The sequence below is a fragment of the Embiotoca jacksoni genome, unplaced genomic scaffold (assembly GCF_022577435.1).
Source record: "Embiotoca jacksoni isolate LCO1_2020_lvr unplaced genomic scaffold, fEmbJac1.0.p SCAF_7, whole genome shotgun sequence".
In the NCBI taxonomy this organism is placed as follows: Eukaryota; Metazoa; Chordata; class Actinopteri; family Embiotocidae; genus Embiotoca; species Embiotoca jacksoni.
In genome coordinates, this window is record NW_027185425.1 from 13172487 (window position 1) to 13191910 (window position 19424).

At 43.3% G+C, this 19424-nt stretch overlaps 1 protein-coding gene across 4 annotated transcripts in view; it reads left to right on the forward strand.

Moving 5' to 3' along the window:
• adgrb2 (adhesion G protein-coupled receptor B2) overlaps positions 1–19424 on the forward strand; it is a 211619-nt gene that overhangs the window by 175651 nt on the left and 16544 nt on the right. For 3 of the 4 annotated variants that reach the window (XM_069176990.1, XM_069176991.1, XM_069176993.1), the window contains 9 exons: positions 1466–1564; positions 4530–4629; positions 5712–5783; positions 8058–8150; positions 11875–11914; positions 12316–12330; positions 13998–14170; positions 14596–15309; positions 17805–17840. In XM_069176990.1, the coding sequence (XP_069033091.1) occupies positions 1466–1564; positions 4530–4629; positions 5712–5783; positions 8058–8150; positions 11875–11914; positions 12316–12330; positions 13998–14170; positions 14596–15309; positions 17805–17840 (1342 nt within the window). The remainder of the gene's footprint in view (positions 1–1465; positions 1565–4529; positions 4630–5711; positions 5784–8057; positions 8151–11874; positions 11915–12315; positions 12331–13997; positions 14171–14595; positions 15310–17804; positions 17841–19424) is intronic. The other variant, XM_069176992.1, reaches the window with a different exon arrangement.

Consider the following 19424-nt stretch of genomic DNA (forward strand, 5'->3'; position numbering starts at 1 on the left):
TTCGATGAATGCGGCGCACAGAACAATCGATGGCTGACGGAACTCTGGTTGCAGACAGTTCAGCAATCGGATTATGTGGATAAGACTCAACGCGCTATTGGAATCTTTTACGATTTCCCCCCCCCGTCAAACCTGCACACATGATATATGCATACATGCAACACACGCGTGCATATTCACGCACCTGCCCCATCATACCTCTTTCAGCAGCCGGCGCGGGTTCCTCATTCTAACCCCGAGCGGAGATCTCCTTCGCTCTCGCAGCCAAATTCATGTTTTCATTTTCCCACCTATTGATTCCACCGTTTTCTCTCTCAGTTTTTTTTCTCCGTCTCATCGCATTTCCGCCGATGTCTGTCTCCGGCACAAATGGATATCGATAATTTGTGTACCGCCGCAAGGGTTAGCAGCGCAGCAGAATGGCACGCTGGGGGGTTGATTAGCTTTTGTTAACCAGTGATGCAACTGAGATTAAACCGGTTATTGTGCACAAACAGACTCAGGCGCGCATGCGAGTACACACAAACAGGTGTATCCTTCTCCGCGACATCAGGGGTCCTCGGCCTTATCCGAGCATTGAGCACATTTCCTCTCAGATTCCCAGAAGTGTGTGCGCAGAGGGAAACACGCACACTCTGCGCGTTCCCACACACACAGTCGTTGGTGGTGTTGCTAACAGGACAGGCTGTCATTAGCGTAATGTATTTCCTTATGAAGCCACGGGGATGTGGCTGGCACCAAGGCAATGAGCTGTGATGGGACGCTAATGTAGCATAGCCCGCGCATTGGCCCCATCATTCTCCACTCGTGTATACAGTATGCTCTCACGCACACGCACACACACACACACACACACACGTGGCGACACGTTTTCTCTCCATCTGAGTAGCCAACTGTAAGTAAACAACCGAAGCAGTCTTTCTCGTCTCTCTCGCTCACATAAAGCCTCACCGTGCACAGTGACTTGTTCACATAAATAACACACACACACACACGTACACACACACACACACACACACACACACACACACACGTACACACAAACAAACAAACCTACATGTGATGGCAGCGGGATAAGGTGGCTGGTGTATTTCCTGTCTGTCACTGTAATCTGTTAACCCACACAACTGCTGTAACATTACAATGTCCGTCTCTCACGTTCTCTCTACTTGCTCTGAATCAATCTCTTGTTCTCTGACTGTTTTTCATTGCTGCTACTTTTTTAAGATCTGGTTTTAATTTGCCTTTCTTTCTTTTCTCCCCCCTTCCCCCTTTTTTTCTTTTCCACCACTCCCTCTCTCTCTCTCTCTCTCTTATCTTTTCTTTTGTTATTTTGCAACTGTGACACCCGCACATTCACCTGTTGTCATAACTGTGTCCCCCCCCCCCCTCCCCTCCCCACATGGTTGTGTATATGCGTGTCTCTGTGTGTGTGTGTGTGTGTGTGCGTGCACGTGTCCTAAAGCGTCCCGGCGGAGGCGCGTAGCCGACTGCTCCTGAAATGCTCCAAGTGTGGCGTGATCTCGAGCGCCGCTCTGTCCAGCTCGACTGCCAGCAGCGCCATGTTAGTCCATCTTCATCTCTCTCTCTCTCTCTCTCTCTCTCTCTGTCTCTCTTCCTCTCTGTCTTTTACTCTCTCCGTCATGCTCACTACATCTTCCTCGCTCTTCTCCATCTTTTTAATCTCTGGCTGTCGGTAATGATGCAGGGCAACGTTCCGAAATGTCTGGATAGAAAACACAAACTAATGAAAGGGAAATCTCCGGCACTGCCAGCCGCCGCTGTTTAATGAGAGTGTGTTTTGATCCAAAGCCGGTTTGTCTCAGGTCGCACCGAGCAAATCTGACCTGTTTCTAACAGTGTTTGTGAACTATTTTTGGCGGTTATTTAAACTTGTTTATAGTACAGTAATGCAGAAGCCTCACATGAAAGCGCAGTTCAGTGTCAGGAAGGTTGTCAACCAGGAAAACGTATCGCTGTTAAACACATTGCTGTAATTGTTTAAACTTGGCTCATTATATTTGAACCGCCTCAAACGGGCAGTCACAGTGACACATCGAATATCAAATGGAGTTAAATATTAAAAGGAGGAAAAACTGACGGGGATAGAACAGACAAAGATGAGAGAATTTTTTTCCGATTTTTTGATGTGCCATGATTTGAAAAGTAAATTTACAGACTGCTACACAGTGTATTAAAAAAAGTTATATAACGTGTTTGTCATGTGGAATTATATCGGCCTATTCCCAAAAGGAGCTATAGGCAGAAAGTTAAACATTATAAAAACCTACTGTTAATTATATCAGACACATACCTGTTGGCTAAATCCTGCTGGTGAGAGCCGTTTGCCAGAAATCTCAGTGGTCAGTTCTTGAATTGCCACTGAGATGGTGCTGTTCTGCTGGGTTGGTCTGGACTCTTTTCAGCACATATATCCAAGATTATGGCTCTCTGGAATTTAAATTGGCCAGTTATCGTTATGGGCCAGGACATCTTTGTGGTCCTTTGTACACTCGTTCCATCCTAAGTCATTCATGTGCATTGTAGTCCTCTAGCAGTGCCAGTATATCCAACCTGCAGCATTAAGCACCAGTGGCACTGCAGTATTTATATAAGAAAACTACTAAAGTGATGCAATCTCTCAAATGTGGAGTTAAATATTGATCTACAGACAAACTTACTACTTACTTGGGTTGTGGAGTTTTAAAAGTTGAACAAAAAATTGCCACAGACTTGTATTTTGGAAATTGCAAAACTAGTTTTGTAACTTTAAGTCCCACATCGAGCTGAGGATATGTTGGCCTCAATTTTGAATCAGTTTGTATCAGTCGTGTTTTATTCAGCCGTTCACAAATCCCTCAGCTTCTATGCTTAAATTAGGGGAATATTTGTTGTTTTTATTTCTCTCTTCATACTTGCGAGAACACATTACTCAAGCAATGCAGTGGCAAAAGCCTCTGATGAACAGAAAGATGCTATAAGAGATCTGAACCAAGTAAAGTCACGCTAAGTATTTAAAACACATGGAAGAGACAGATTTAGATGCAGTCGTACGCATTTTTTCCCCCTCACAATCTCCATCCTACCATCTCCTACTTTTAGAACACTGGATTGTTGCTCTCTTTGAACATAGTTGTCATGGTTCCATGATCAGGGCGGACGGTCTCTGAATTAATGACCTTCCTCTTATTTGTACTCTTTCTAACCACAGTATCCTGTGTTTAACTATGTCCTTGTGCAAATCTTTCATCATGGCTGTGTGTTTATCTTGGAAAACGCACTCAGTTTAAAGCTGCAACTCTGGTGTTAGTTGTGTTGTTACACGATTGGCTGCTATGATTGGAGTTAATGGGGCGAGATTGCTTATTTGCAGTAACAAGTGTGTATCAGTTTGTTTTTTTTCTGTGTTTTCAGGGCGAACACTCGAACACTGGCCGCTATATATATATATATTTTTTTTATCTGCCTATATCATTGCTTTAGACAAATAGAGTCAATCATTGCATATAGTCTATTATATTCACCTCACTTCCCTTCCTCTCGCTGCTTGCAGTCTACTATCTGTTTAGAAGGTGCTCAAAATAATTGGTTCAAAGAAATTCCAACTTAGGAATTTAGGTCTAAAATTAGATAACCGCCACTTCATGTTTGTGACAAAACAACTCCAAACTTTGCCAAATTACTTTTTAGCACTGTCAAATGCAGGCATTCATTTAAAAAAAAAAAAAAAAAAACAGTTATAATATATGATGAGGTACATTTGAGGTATGTTTTGTTTTCTAAAGTTGTTAATTTTACTGTATTGGAACATATTGTGTGGTTAAAACCACGATCCACAACAGCTACTTCAGACATGAACAAAAGGACAACACAGCCTTGACTTTAATGCTCTTTCTTTTTGCCCCTGCACCTCTACAGGGACATGCATGTTTCTCAGCGTAGTTAGGCAGAGACGTCCATCTGTCAGACTGACGCTTCTAAAACCATGAATATGTGCTCAAACAGCATGAACATTTTAAATTGGTGTCTGACTCTGTTGAGTTACAGCCACACACACACACCCACACCCCGTGTCAGCACTTGTCAATGCCTTGTCTTCACCCTCCCTATCGGGCCTCTGCCTATTGACACACAGTCTACCAGCATGACACTTAGTGTGCATCAACCATGTAATTGTGAGCAATTGCCAGTCTCAAAACCATCTACATGATTACACATCATCTTCCACTTATCAGTTAGAATATTAAGTCTGAAACAAACCTCAGTGTGCCAGTCAGCTTCAGATTGCCCACCGCTGAACCCCTGACTGATCTGTGTGTGTGTGTGTGTGTGTGTGTGTGTGTGTGTGTGTGTGTGTGTGTGTGTGTGTGTGTGTGTGTGTGTGTATGCATGCGTGTGAGGAGTGGAGTTACGTAACTTACTGGAGCCGGCCTGTCTGGTTTGAGACTGAATCCCTTGTTCCTTCTCCTTCTTTCCCCTCCTCTCTCCCCTCTCCTCCCCACCTCTGTCTCCTTCTTCCCGTCTGACAGGGCGTCTCTGTGGAGCTCCTGTGTAGTTCTTCCTCTGTTAGCATTGACCTGGATGTCGGCGGTGTTGGCCATAACTGACCGGCGTTCCACACTCTTCCAGGTGATGTGTCTCACAGCACTGGACTCACACATTGCGAAAATACTGCTTTCAAATGTTGGCAGGCATCAGAAAGTTCAGCATACAACCTGCGTGTCACACAGACAGAAGCAAAGTTGCAAAAATGACCAATATGTAGACTCATAAAAAAACATTGTGTTTTGATGCGCATTATACATTCGCATTGTTTGCTCCCTGTTTAATTTCAGTCACTTATTTTGGTTAGAATTTCACCTACTGGCTCCACAATATGTTTTTTTTTTTCCCAAATCAGGGAGCCTTGTTTCTTAATATTTAAGTAGATAAAGCCACCTTAATAATAGCACGTATAAATAAAGAACAGGGTAGTGGGAAAATAGGACAAACAGTAGAATAGTGTTAAACAAAGAACAACCACCGATTCCCACTGTTAACATCACAAGTAGAAACACAGACAATGAATGGAAGTATGAATGACTGTGATGACCGTTTATGACTCAGATGACTCATCTCATTCTCTCACTGTTTCTCTAATGATTACTGACTCATTTCACTACACTATTACAGTAATACAGGGAATATTAACACAGTGGTTTCCAAAGAGGGTGCCCCAGCAGCCTGCGGTGCCTGAAGAATGTTCAAGCATCCCACAATATTTATTTCAGGGTTTTTTTTGTGGAGAGGAGAGGCTATAGCCGTACTACACGAGAGTGTCTTTTCAGCAAAGAAAAACTAACAAAATAATTAATCATCTTTTGTGCTGCTCTGGATGGTGAAGAATGATTAAAGTAAAGGTGTTAAGTCTTCTTGTTTTTGTAAATCAAAATCTGAAATGTAAGCTAAATGTACTTTTGAAGACAAAAAAATATTTTTACATTTAGCTAGTAATTACATTTTTTTGTTTGGTCTCATCAAATTTGGCAAATAATATAAAACAACTTTGTTTTTTGACATTGAAGCCTTCACTTGACTCGTCTGGCATGTAACGCATGAGGGTGTGGTTGGTGCATTTGATCACTATTAGAGGGTGCCCGGTTTTAAAAAGCCACTGCCATAATAAACCAATGTGCTCTAACTAATGATCATCAATTATTTCTCTCCTCCAGGTCCTCTTTGCTGTGTTTGACTCCGTCCAGGGTTTTGTCATCATTACTGTCCACTGCGCCATGCGCCGAGAGGTGAGTCCAACTTCCTCCCTCTGGTGAACGAGCAGCGTGTCAATCCTGCACATTATGAACTCTTTCGCTTTCTTGCTGCACCACACGGTGACCTCATTGACACTCGCTCCCTTTGCTAGGTGGGATTTGTCTTTGTAAATGCCACGTTAGTTTCCGGGTCAGTTCGAAGTCAGGACAGAACACAAGCGGATCAGACACGGGAGGGATTAGCATGGTATTTATGTCCATGTTGTGGCTTCTTCTTCATAATGCACTGTGATAGTGCAGCATTGTCCGTCTGATCCAAGTCTGCTTTAAGGAGCTTAATAAGATGCTGTATGGAATAAGACGATAAGTCCTTAGCTAATAGCCCCTAGCGCCTATTGCCACAGGCTTTGCGGTGCCCCCGGGGATCCTGAATTCTAAACTCATTATGCACATACATGCATTCGTGCCCTTGAGACAGACACTGACACACATACATTTTGGACCAACTCACAATTGCACTAGCCACAGTTAATGGATTTACAACGTCATCATTGTTCCATCAGTGTAAGTGTGTCATCCGTTGCTGATGCACGTGCACCACACACACACACACACACACACACACAGCTCTGCCTCTATCCAAGAGATCATTATGATAGTGAACGCACTGCATAGTGTAAGTGAATTTTTAAATGCTCTGGATGCTCAGCTGCATTAAATCAATATCACAAAAGCGGAAGGCATCAGGGCAAAGTAAATCCAGGAATTATTTATTGTAAATGTATGAAAATCCCCCGCAGGAGACTTGAGCGTAAATCCTTGGTAGCTGCAGAACAACAGGCAGAGGGGAATGCCGCACCGGAGGACGGGAGCGGGGAGGAGGAGAATCACCAAGTGTTACAGTGCAAAACCAGAGAGAAGGCAGTACAAAGTGTGATATTACGTAAAGTAGGCTATACAGACTCAAAGCGTGCCAGTGTAGCGTAGCGATCAGTGATAGCGTCTGCTGTATGTGAGATGTGGGTGGAGAATAAAAGGACCACAGCGGCGCATGTGACCCGCTGAGATCAACCGAGTAGAGGCGAGACTGTGAACACACGCGACGTCGGAGGGGTTGTGTTTTAGGAGGCAGCCGGAGAGGAAAGCAACGGAGAGATGTGAAGGATTTAGTGGAGAGACTTAGTTAAGTGAGGAGGGAGAAAGGAAAAAAAAAAATTGCATGCAGAGATGTGAGTAAAAAAGAAAAAGAAAAACGTGATTCAAGAGGGAAGCAGGGGATGGTAGTAGGGGAGGAGGGAATAGAGAGGAAGGTGGAGAGAGAGGCAGCTACCCACACCAGGGTTTTTCACTTTGAAGTAAGAATGAGCTGCATCGGGTGCCAGTACACACACACACACACACACACACACACACACACACACACACACACACACACACTAAAGGAGAATAGGGAACAAATGCCACAGAGGATGAGAAATGAAACAATGGAGCAAATACGCTAGTCCATGCAGTATTAATCAGACATGGATGCAATCCACTCCGTTTGTAGCAGTGCACACACACACACACACACACACACACACACACACACACACAGATACGGAGACCTCCCGATGAGAATGGAACTTTTGTACCACCACTCACACAAGCACTCTTGGTTCCACCCATGATATTGTTATGGGATTTGTCAGTGGCAACATTGACAAATGATGTTGCTTCTCAGCAAGTAACGGGGACATGTATAATACAGAGCCCGACGGAGGGAGAGAATCTAAGGAGTTGGCTGTGAAAGATAATGCACAGGAACGCTTTTGATTCGATCTGTGCTACGACAAGTGGCCCTTTGACAGCGGGGCTGGTGTGTGTTTACTTAGATGCCGTATGTGAAAGAATAACGAAAAACAATATGGCACTGGGAAGGCCGGCTGGAAAGGTTAGAACATCCATATACCATGCTGTTGATTTTAATTAGAACTGTGAGCTACTGTTCCCACAAGGCTCAAATAGGCCACTTTGAAGTTTCTATACCACTCCACTGACTGTTACATAATGTACAAGCCGAGCAACTTTGTGGAGAATACGGGTTTTTCCATTTATTTTGCCACTCTCACGCAAATTTGTATTCACTGTACACCTGTCATTGCAGTGATACAGAGGAAGAATATGCAATGTACCCATGCTCCAACATTTGTCAAAGTAACTTAAATAAAAGTACCTCCACTAACTTCTTTCCTTTGCATCATCTCTTGCTCTCCCTCATTCCCCCTCCCATCTTTTTCTCTCTACCCCCCCCCCCCCCTCCCCCAGGTGCAGGATGCGGTGCGCTGTCGAATGGGGGGATGTAAAGACGACAGTGAAAACTCACCCGACTCCTGCAAGAATGGACAGGTGCAGATCATGGTGAATAGCATTCCATTTCATCCCACCATTTGCCTCAAACTAACATCAACCAGGCTGGAGCTTTTTCTGCAAAGCTTCAACCCCCAATAGAAAGAAGCATTAACCAAGTGCTCAAAATCATACCTGCATTTTTTTTTTCCTTAACCATTTTTACCTCAACGGGAATTAATTCCTGTTTATGTATTATACATTTTTTTTTTATTTTCCAAAAAAATCAGTGATTTCATCCCATAGCAATGCAATTTCACTCTAAACCCTCCAGTTCCTGGCCTGGAACTATCTTCCTGTAATGCCACAACTGAACAAGCTGTCAACTAATATTGCTTAGCAAAACAATACACAGCTATTATATCATATTATGATATGAAATGTCATGACATGTTATGACAGCTTTTTTGACATCTTTATAGTTAATCCAGTATAACCTAAAAACTCGTTGCCCTTAACACTCTAACCGTGTCTTATCAAAACAGGCACTTCAGCACTTTTATTTACATTTAACCTAAACTTTTTCATCTTTATTTAAAGAGCACAGAGCTCCCGTAAGGTTATTGTGTGGAAATGTGGCTAATAGTGTGATAAATCATGGAGACTTGAAGTGCCATGCCAATGTCAGTACGGTCACGCCACGACTACGAGCACAAGCCGCCCACATCTCTTATTCCCTTTATTTCTCCCTCAGACCTGTTTGCAGCAACGATTATGGGTCTCTGAACGCTCCTCTGAGGTTATCAAGATTAAACTTTGGAGCCATCACTGCGCTTAATGAAGACATAATGACACATTCTCATTTTCTGTATTCGTTTAAGTGTGCTTTATTTGATTTTTGGTTAAACGTATTGTAATCATACACAGAGCTCACAGTTTCGACTGGTTTCCATGCCAACTATTGCACCCAAGGAAGACAGTTGATAAACTTTCTTGTTTAATCCAGTTTTCTCATCTCAAATGTGCACGATTTTGAAGATGTCTTTTCAGACTGCACATATGCACGGAGAGCTGTTATATGGGAGACACAATACCCTTGAGAACATTAATTGTGATGGATAATTTGGTGGGGCTGCCACCAGTTATATCAGCATCATAATTACAGAGAACACCATTCTCTCAGGTGCTCTTGCTGGATTCATAAGAAATCTCATTAGCATGTTAAACCCTTGACATTTAGAGACATCATAAAGATGTAGAAGTGTAGCTACACCTTCTTGTTAAAACTGAATTAAAGCCATCTTTAGGAAATCATTTGATTGGTTAAACGCTGCAGAACTGGTTAGATGTCCTCCTCTAACATTTCAACTTTATGTTTTCCATTAATTTTTTTTTTATATCATCAGAAGTGTGCAAATGTGAGCCCCTGTGGACAGCAGTGTGGCTCTCTGCGTTACGGCACACCCCTGTGCCTGCCGGGTTGCCACCCGCAGCCGCTCCCACCAGCAAGCCACCAAACATGCCAGCAAGCCCGTTACAACAGTCTGATCCGCGACGACCGCAACTATGGGCTGGACCACAGCCACGCTCTCGGCCACGCGCATGAGCACACCCCCGTACTCAACAATACCCACAACCATGTCCATAACCACGGCCATAATCACATCAGCGGTCACTCAGTATGTCACCCGTAGAAAAGGCAAATGAATAGTCAAGTCCAGAAATGTAAAAGGTGCAATCTGTAAAGTAACACTCCACATCAAATATGAATAAAAAAAAAAAAAAAAAGTGAAATAGACAATATAAATGTTTTTGCTGACTGTTAGAGAAAATTGAGAAAATGTGTAACACCCTCATGTCTGTGAATTTAAAGCTCGTGTCAACACTCGCTTAGCTTAATACTGTCCTAAAGTAGGAAAAATGAGCAGGGACAGGGACTTTCAGGAATCTTTCTGTCACTGTGAGGTTGTCAGACAACCAGCAGTTGAAGTCCAGGAAGCATTGCTCCAAGCTAAAAAAAAAAGTAATACAGCACTTCCACTTAAAACCACAATTTGTCCTTTTTACACTTTGGGTCCAAATGACAGATTCTACATGTTCATTATTAAGCTCCAGAGGTGTTAACGGGTGGACTTTGTTATATGCAGTCACTTAATCTAGCTATTTCCTTGATTATTGTCTTTGTGCTAAACTGAGCTAACCTGCAAAATTCTGGAACTTAATATTAGGCATACAGACCTGAGAATGATATCAATGTTCCGATCTAACTATCAGCAAGATGACAAATCCAGAACAAAAAAGTTGTAGTTTCATCCGACTCAGTTATTGATTACATATTGCACCTTTAAGTGTAAGTAGGAATAGCTGTGATGTATTAGAAACTGGCTAAATGTATAAGCATTTCCATCGTTGCAAAGTGAGGCAGAATTTCTCAGTCTCTGGTATATTTATGTGTTTCATTTCAGCAGTAACTTCAACCTGGGGTCTACGCTACAGTGTATTTCCTCAGTCTGTGCTGCAGTCTGATGTGGTATTTACGTAGAGTTGTTGTTGATGACTCACTGTACTTAACCAAAGAGGGTGTGTAATGGTTCAAATGAAGCTGATTTGTTTTTCTCAGTTTGGATAAAAGAGAGAGAGACAGAGAGGTTTCTTTCATATCCTCATTCGTCCATTTAGCCGAGACCCATTTATGTTGCTGCGGCTGATTTGCGTACTAAGAGCTTTTCTGCTCCTCCGAGACCTTCGCACATATTCTCTCCTTCTCTCTTTCAGTTCTTCGTCAGCCCCCCCCCCTCCCCCCCTTCTCTTCTCTTTGCCTCAAACTGTCTAAAATCTGTAGTTGATTATCCAAACAAAGGCTTTTGTAAGTGAATCCCATCGAGGCCATGAGGAGCCTCTGTGGTGAGAGAAAGGGAGCACCACAACTGCATAGTAATGAGCTTCAATTTCACTGAAGTTTAGAAAAACTTAAATGGTGGCCATTTTGGAAAAAACAATTCTTCATTCAGCTCGCGGCCCTGCAGGTTTGGGGAGTGTTATTTTACCCTATGGAGCAGCGCCACCCTGCATTCCTCAAGATCAAAATAAATAAACCAAAGTACCTTATCCACATAACATTTGAATAGAGAGTTCAGGTCAAACATGGTGTTGTGTGTATGTCTGTTTCTTGGTCACCCGCGTGAATGAATCAGAGACAGCTTTTCTGTCCCCACATTGTATATTTTTTCCAATTCGTCTGGGAGACGGCAAAGTTTTGCTTCAGCTGGCACAGCAGATAATAGTTTTGCTGCTGTGTAAATTTCTGTCCCTGTTTCCATTCAGACGACGGCGAGGCAACTGATGAGGCGTGCAGGAGCATTACGTACCTCGCGAACGCTCCACAGCGTTCTGCTCGTCTCTCTCTCTCTCAAAGTCTGTATTCGGATCTGCCGCTGTGAACTGATTCACATCATGAACAGAGTAGCAGCAGTGCAGGCCGCGCACACGATTCTGCTATTTTCTCGGTTCTTTTCTGGGTTTGAAAAGGCTTTGGACAAATTTCATTATCTTAAAGCAACATTTTCCCGCTCTTGTTCGTAGAGGGCATCACTAATCGGCTGAGTCTTAAAGTGTCACCATGGCAACAGATCCTATCCTTTTCTATAGAGTTGAAGCAGAGCATAAGAGTCATTGGATACATCATAACCACTTGAGATCCAATCACTCACTGGGCCTATTCTGCCACTGATGTAGTGAATGTACTTGCTCATTCTCATTGTGTTTCCTCTCTTTCTACCCTGCTTCCCTTTCTCAGACGGATTTTGAGAAGGATGTGGACCTGGCTTGTCAAACAGGTGAGCTCTCCCTTCCACCTCATTTATCTTTCTCCTCTCCACCTTTGTTTTATGCTCCTTTGTACGACTGCATTGCAGGCTGCTCCGTTCTCAGCTCGCTGTAGCGCACGTTGATTAAATGACAGGAGATGATGCGCTACATCTCTGCACAATTGTGTGCAAATTATTATGCCTTATCAATCACACTGATTCTGCCCAATACGTTTTCAGCAAGCATATGTTTGGATGAGACTGTGTTTAATTGTGCATGATAATAACACTCCTCGGTGTGTTCAGACCTGTTTCACTCGTTAGTCGTTAGTTGTGTGGGTGTTTGAATGTGTTACAAATGTACTACAGTCTGGTGTGTGTTGTGCTTTGAAATATTAACACAGAGTCACTTTCCCCCTCCACCCTTGCAGAGAGAGGACACCCATGTAAGTGTTGCACCCAACTGACCTACTTAACTCTGCCTGATCTGTCCCTAGACTTCAATAATTCCTATAGACGAATCCGAGTTGTAGGCTCAAGTAAAAAGGTCACCACTCCCTTTTAAGCCCTTCTGCCAAGAAATTCTAAATATAGCAATTAATTCCATTAAAATACAGGATGTAATCTAAAACTTCAGCTGCTCTAACACTCAACTCAAACCTTTAATTTCCTTGACTTTGACTGAGCGCTCTGCCTACACATGGAGCCAATGCCCCCCCCCCACATATCTCATCTGAGATTTTCCTGGTCAAACTTTCCCTAATACAGTATCCCAGCCCATTAATTTCAGATTAGTGCTTTGAGATTATTTAACTTCCACATTTGCACCGACTGCTTTCATCTGTCGCAGCGGGGCGACTGCCGACCGTGATCAATCCAAACATCTCTGCTCTCATTTTCAGCTCCACTCTACTGCTGCTGTAATGGCGGCACTTTAGAACACAAAACAGTGTCGGATTCGTCTATAGGTACCTCTCTTGGCCACCTCTGTTAGATGCTGAGGGCAGCGGATTGGTCAGATTTCCCAAAACCTGTCCAATCCTGTCAGATCCATTCACACCAACAGGATGGAGAAACAGAGAAAATTGAAAGTTCTGTTCTCAGCCAGTATCCTTGCTGATGTGTTCACTCTCAGCAGAATCCAGCTTCCATTTTTGATCAAGCATGTAGCCTGACATTTTGATACATCACTGCAGTTTGCGTGAAAACAGTCTGTGCTACAGGGTTTGGTCTAGAATTGGATTTTTGGGCCGCCGAGTAAATACGTTTTCTTCTGATGGTGACCGAATGAGCATGATATCTGGCATGAGCTTCCAAATGGTTTGATTTGTATTTGGTTGTGCTGATAGATTGATGCTAGTTCATTTTGGAGTAGCTGTTCTAGAAATGTATAGTGCCTGTAGCTGATCCTGATCAACATGCATGCAAACTAACCCGAAAGCAACTGCAAGTAGTTTTGTGTTGTGTTGTTGATAGTATTGTGACATATATTTAAGTATTAGAACCTAAACACACACAGACCTGCACTGATATGCGACAACAGGGCAGGGGGAAATAAGCCTCTGAGCGAGATATGGGACAGGACACAGTAGCAAGGGAATTTGGCTCCATTTCATTTGAAGCACACAGCCTTTTGCACCATGGCACTTTCTCCAAGCTAATAAAAATACTGGCTCACCAGCAAATCTGGAGATGGAGCAAAACTTAAGGTCACAGTGTCAGACACAAAACTCATCTTGGTTACTGTAAGCCGCATAAGCCAAAAATGAGAGGAGAAACTTTTCTTGTAGCGATGCAATCTGTCTCCCAGCTGCATCAAAAGCTGTATCAGTAACTAATTCATGCCGTCTGTCTCCGTTTCGCCTGCTTCTCTTGTCAACTTTCCTCTGTTTGGCATAAAATATCCGATTTTTTTCTTCATCCATTCCTCTTTCTCACTCTAAATATTATCTTTCTCCCTTCTATTTTCTTCACCCATAAACTCTTGACCTCTGATTTTTGTTTTTGTTTGTCCTTTCAACAACTACCCTTACTCCTCTTCCTCTATCTCACTCCTACCCTCCACTCTGTTTCCGTCTCTCCGACTTATTGCACCTCCCCCGTCTCCCTCCAGTCATTTTCAAAGAGGTGAACACCTGTAACCCAGCCACCATCACTGGGACCCTATCCCGCATCTCCCTGGACGACGAGGACGATCCCAAGCTGGCAGCCCATCAGGAAGGGGGGGTGGGGGTCAACTTCAGCTCCCTCCCTGGGAACATCCCCCCTCCCAACCTCATTGTACAGGTACAGGATTGAAGTTTGTACTGACTGACAGGTTATATTATCAGTGGGGTGCAGTGTGGTCAGCTTTTCTGTCTCAAATTGGAAAAAGATTAAATAAACAGACCTAAATATAAAACATATTAACTGCCTATAAGGCGCAATGTCAGACCTTGGAGTCGCCCAATAGTGTCAAGCCACAGAGAGCATTGTCAATGGTCATTTTGGATTTTTAAGTAATTCTTCAGAATAGATTAAAACAAGTGGCTTTAAATTGGATTCTAAATCTAGTTAAATAGAAAGCAAAAGACAAAAGGTGTGTTTTATAGTGAAGCCTAGCATCATCACTAACAAATTAAAATGTAATTCTATTTAACATTATCCAAAATAATTGTCTTGCTTTCAGAAATTTCTTGGGCAACTGAAATTTTCTTATTTTTATCCACAAGGTCCCCCCCCTGGGAGGCCTCAATGAGCTGAGTGAGACTCCCCTGAAGAAGGAAGTGAATGTGGACCAGCAGAGACAGCAGGGGCAGCAACGCAGCGGCGCTCCAATTTACCTGTGCACCGAGAGTGGCCTGGGCTGGGCTAGACCTCCGCCTTCCTCCAACACCTCCCAGGACGGAAGTGCCGGAAGCGGAGGGAGTGGAGGAGTAGGCGGGAGCGGCGGAGGCGGGGAGGGAGACTACATGGTCTTACCCCGTAGGACGGTCAGTCTCAAACCTCCAGCGCCCTCCTCCCAAGGAGGAGGCCTGGGACTGGGGGGCGAGGACAAGCCTCTCAACATAGCGGTGGAGGACCCACCGTTCCCCCCGCCTCCCTCTCCCCTGACCCTCCACCCGGCTGAGAGCGAGGCCTACCCGGCGGACTTTGTGCCATCCAGTGTGGGCGACATGAACATCGCTATGAACCTCAACCGCTCCTATGGGACGATCAAAACCATGCCCCATGGGCACGGCCACTTGATGGCTCAGGGTGGTCTTGTGCACTCCCACGGAGGACACATGCATTCCCACGGGCATTCTCTCCAGCTGAAGCCCGGCCAGAGGCCATCAGTCAGACAGATCCTGACAGGTGGAACTGCGGTGGAGAGAACCAGGACCCTGCCACGCAACCTGGGCAGCACCAACGCCAACACCAGCCTCTCAGCAGGATCTCTTGAGGTGGGTCAGAGGGTGAGGAATGAGGGAAGGAAGGGTTCCCAATGGTGGTAGATTTTTTTTTTTCACCTTTCACCTGAGCTCATGTTTTACAGTTATGGATGTGGTGGTGTTATATAAGATGTGGTGGTGGATTGTTTAGAAGCACTCTGCAAAAGAGGTCCAATTATATAGTATACTGTCTATGGAAACACTTCAAACTAAGACAAACGCAAATACTATTTGCATCAAATGTGCATCAGTTAAAGAAAGCTATTAAAATAAGCTGATTTGCATCAGGAAGAAGTCCAACCATTGTATCCAGTTAAAATTTATTTTTGCCTTGAGGAAAAATGGGAAGTAATTTTCTGCTCTAGACTAAATAAGTTATTCTGTCATGAATCTATCAATACAAAATGTTGTGGTTGGCGAAAGGAAGTCTGACTGTATGCCTCATATTTGTATGGCCTCTAAACAAGTCAATGCAAACTTCAAACAAGATCGTTTCTAATTCATGTTGTCTATCATACACAGCAACAATCCATCCTCTGTGATATTAACACAGTTGTGTGTCAAAGAAAAAGTCTGTTATGATAGCTGCTATTATATTTCAGCTGAGTAGTATTTATTGCTGCTGACTGAGACAATGAGCGTTGAAATGAGTTATTCTCATAATGACAGACAGCTTCTTATTAGTTTAGCGTCTCTGTGTGAGTGAGTTTAGTATGTGTGTGATACTCCCTCCTAATGGTACAAGGTGGTGCAGCAGATGGACTGAGACAGACAGGATCAGAGGAAATACCCCTGGTGAATGTCTTTCAGCCCACCTTAATTTTACACACACAGACACACACACACAGACACACGATCATATACATCCACAGAAAAACAAGCATGGACACATAAACACACACACTTTGGATCTTCCTCCCGATGGCATCTTGCTGACTCACGAAGTTGATTAAAGAGATGGAAACGACACTTTCACCGAAAAGTGCAGATGCTTCATTTAAGGCCGAGGACGTTGAGGGCGAGTCATTAAAACTCATAAAAAAAATCACTGTCAGAAGAGCTATGAGTGCACTCATGAATACCAAGGTAAAAAAAAAAAAAAAATCTGCAGAGAAACCTGCTGGATGTAATTTACTGCTATAATTTCACCCTGTTTGAATATGCTTGATTTGGAGATGGATATCAGAGCGTGCCTCTCAAGATTAAATCACAGCAGTGTTTTACTCCCCAATTCAAACACGGTTCTGCCATAATGAAGGGATCACGCAAATGTACTCATCGTGTTCATTTCGCTGTTGATTTTTAGTTAGAAGCTTACAAATTAAAACTCCAAATGATGTAGACAAAGCGTGAAAAAGGTTCACTGGGCATATTATCCCATCATCGTGCTGTAGATACCAGCAGATTGAGACGTAACATAGTATCTTCTGTGCTTGTATGCAAACAAGTGAAACACTCGTGTTCGACTGGATATGACTTTTGGACCATTGTGCCATCATAGCAGAAAATCATAGAGGGATAGGATTCATTGTGAATTTTGTATGAGCGTGTAAACGACTGCTTTATCTGTGTCCCCACCAAAACATGCAATATACTACACAAGTATATGCATGTTGCATGTCTGCCATATTACAAAGCTAACTCAATCACGGAATGTCTCTGTTTAAGGTAAGGATTCCCCCTTTCACCAAGGGAGTGATTGCATTTTGTTTCCGAAGCAGTGATGGGTGAATTCACACAGCGAATAGGACATCTCAGAGGAAACTTACCTCTCTATCTGTTTGCATTCCCTTACGTGTCTAAAACCTTGGCTGCCGCAGCATCAGATCAGCTACTCTGCCCTTTCAAAGAATGAATACAGCTTTTAACTAACTGTGGAGAGGAGCTCCTCTCCCTGCCAAATGCAAATCTGGCAGACAGCGAGAGCCAGATAGCAAGTCAGAAATGGAATGTAATTCAGTGCAATGTCAGGGCCAGATGAGTTGGAAATGTCTGCAGCTGTTAAATTAAGGCTCATGTGCCACTTGCTATAGCTTTGGAGGCACTTAAGATGAGAGCAGCAGGGGCCAAACAAGATTAGAGGATGAAAAACATTTCTCATATGTTTGTTGCAGCTCTTTTAATCGGAATGTATCCAACAAAGTCTCCAAAAATAGCAAAGGGGATGATTTATGCCAGAGTTGTAACGATTATATATATATATATATATTTTTTTTTTTTTTTTTTTTGGGGGGGTGTATGTGAGCCGATAAATTATTATTTTATTGTAATTCTGGGTTATTCCACTTCACTAATCTCATTACATTGAAATAGACGGAATAATTTGCTTTTTGCCTTTGAAATTTATAAGAATATCTGTATCATGTTGGGCAGCCAGTGCATGCCCTTCTCTTGTTACTGAGCAACAACACTCAGAGCCACAAAGAGACTGAGATGGAGAAAGTTCACTAGTGGTCCAGGGGTGGTCATTGATGCTTTCTTCTCTCCCCCTGCCCCTCCTCTTCCAGAGGAAAAGAGTACGGTACTCTGAGCTGGACTTCGAGGTAAGATCTCGGACCTTATCCCCTGTCATCAGCCTGTCTCTGCTTTCTTGTGCTTCTGCCAGGACTTGAGTAACACATAGAGGAGCAAACAGCATTGCTAAACCCCTCCCTTCGCACCCGTGTCTCCCTTTGCTCTTAGAACAATGAACTGTTTCAGACATACCTTACATAGTGCGCTGTTTCTCCAACAATGGCCTTAAACATGTCCCTACATACTGTCTGCCATAAAGAATAGGCTCATGTGTAAATTCATTACAGCATCAAGGAGACAAAAACATCCCCCCGACATGTAGATTTAAATCTAGACGAGGCGTGTCAGGTCATTGTGAGGTCCTGGTTGAAGAAACAGCAAAGTAGTGCTTCTTGTGTCTGGGTAAATACTAGTACTTCCGTTCTGGGTCGACACGTTCAGTATGTGGCCGCAGTTGATTTTGCTGGTTATATCTGTTGGAACGAGATGGTTTGGCAGTGTGTGTGTGAGTATGTTTATTTTAGAATGACCTGTGAATCTCCAGTCTCTTGTAAATATACCTCGACGGTAAAACCCAACTCGTCCCTTGACATTGCTGCTCTTGTTTTTTGGGTAGAGCTCCATTTCGTTTGGACTGGCGTAAAGACTGGACATTCACCTCCCACCACGGAGACATGTCATTTGTATACAGGGTATGAGCGATGGCAAGCTACTAACAGTGATTATGGCTGATCATTTTACTTATCTGGCAAATTTACTGGAGAGACATCTTTGGCTGCCTCATGAACAAGGAGACTAGCTCTCCTTGAAATCACCTCTTTTCTCATCAATTGACTTTTGAGAAAAGTGGTGGTATAGAAGAACCACTAAAACAAGAAAGTGCACACTTCTGTGACTCAATGGAAGGTAAAGCCATTTTCAACCCCGTTTGTTTTCCCCTTTCATTAAGTTTGGCCATCCCTTTAAACTGTCAAAAGTTAACTTTTCAAGACTATACAACATATCCTCTAACAACAACAAGTTTGAAACTTGAGTTATAGTCTTTTAAGGGAAGTACCTTTCTGAAAATTCGAAGGTGTACTCCAGGGATTTAGTATTGCACTTCAAGGTGGAGTGCTTGCAAGAAAAATCTGAATCTCTGCAGCAGAAGTTAAAATATTCCATCTTTTGATTCCAGATTGTTTATGGATCAAACACCAAAAGTGCTTGATTCTAAATGTTATATTATTTTCATCAACAGTGTTTGCATTGTTGTTGAGTCTTCTATAGTTTTGGACGTTATGACGACCACCTAAAGGAGGTCATAGTTTCTTCAGTTTACCGTTCAATGACAACCAGAAAAAAAAGGAAATTAGCTGAGCAGAGATGAGATTGCCCACTCTGGAGTAATTGGAGCCAGTGCTAAGCGCCAGTACTGGCCGGTAAGTGTGCGGGTGTGAGTCCTGGCATTTTGCCCCTGTGCCACTTTCAACCTCACAAGCTGCTTTGACGATTAGCTACTGCCGAGTAGCCCCGGCACTGCCCATTAGCATGGAGAGACAGCAGAGGCACTGACAAACACTGTTTGCTGTCAGAGAATTGCAGATCTGGATTTAGCTGCGGACATATTCAGA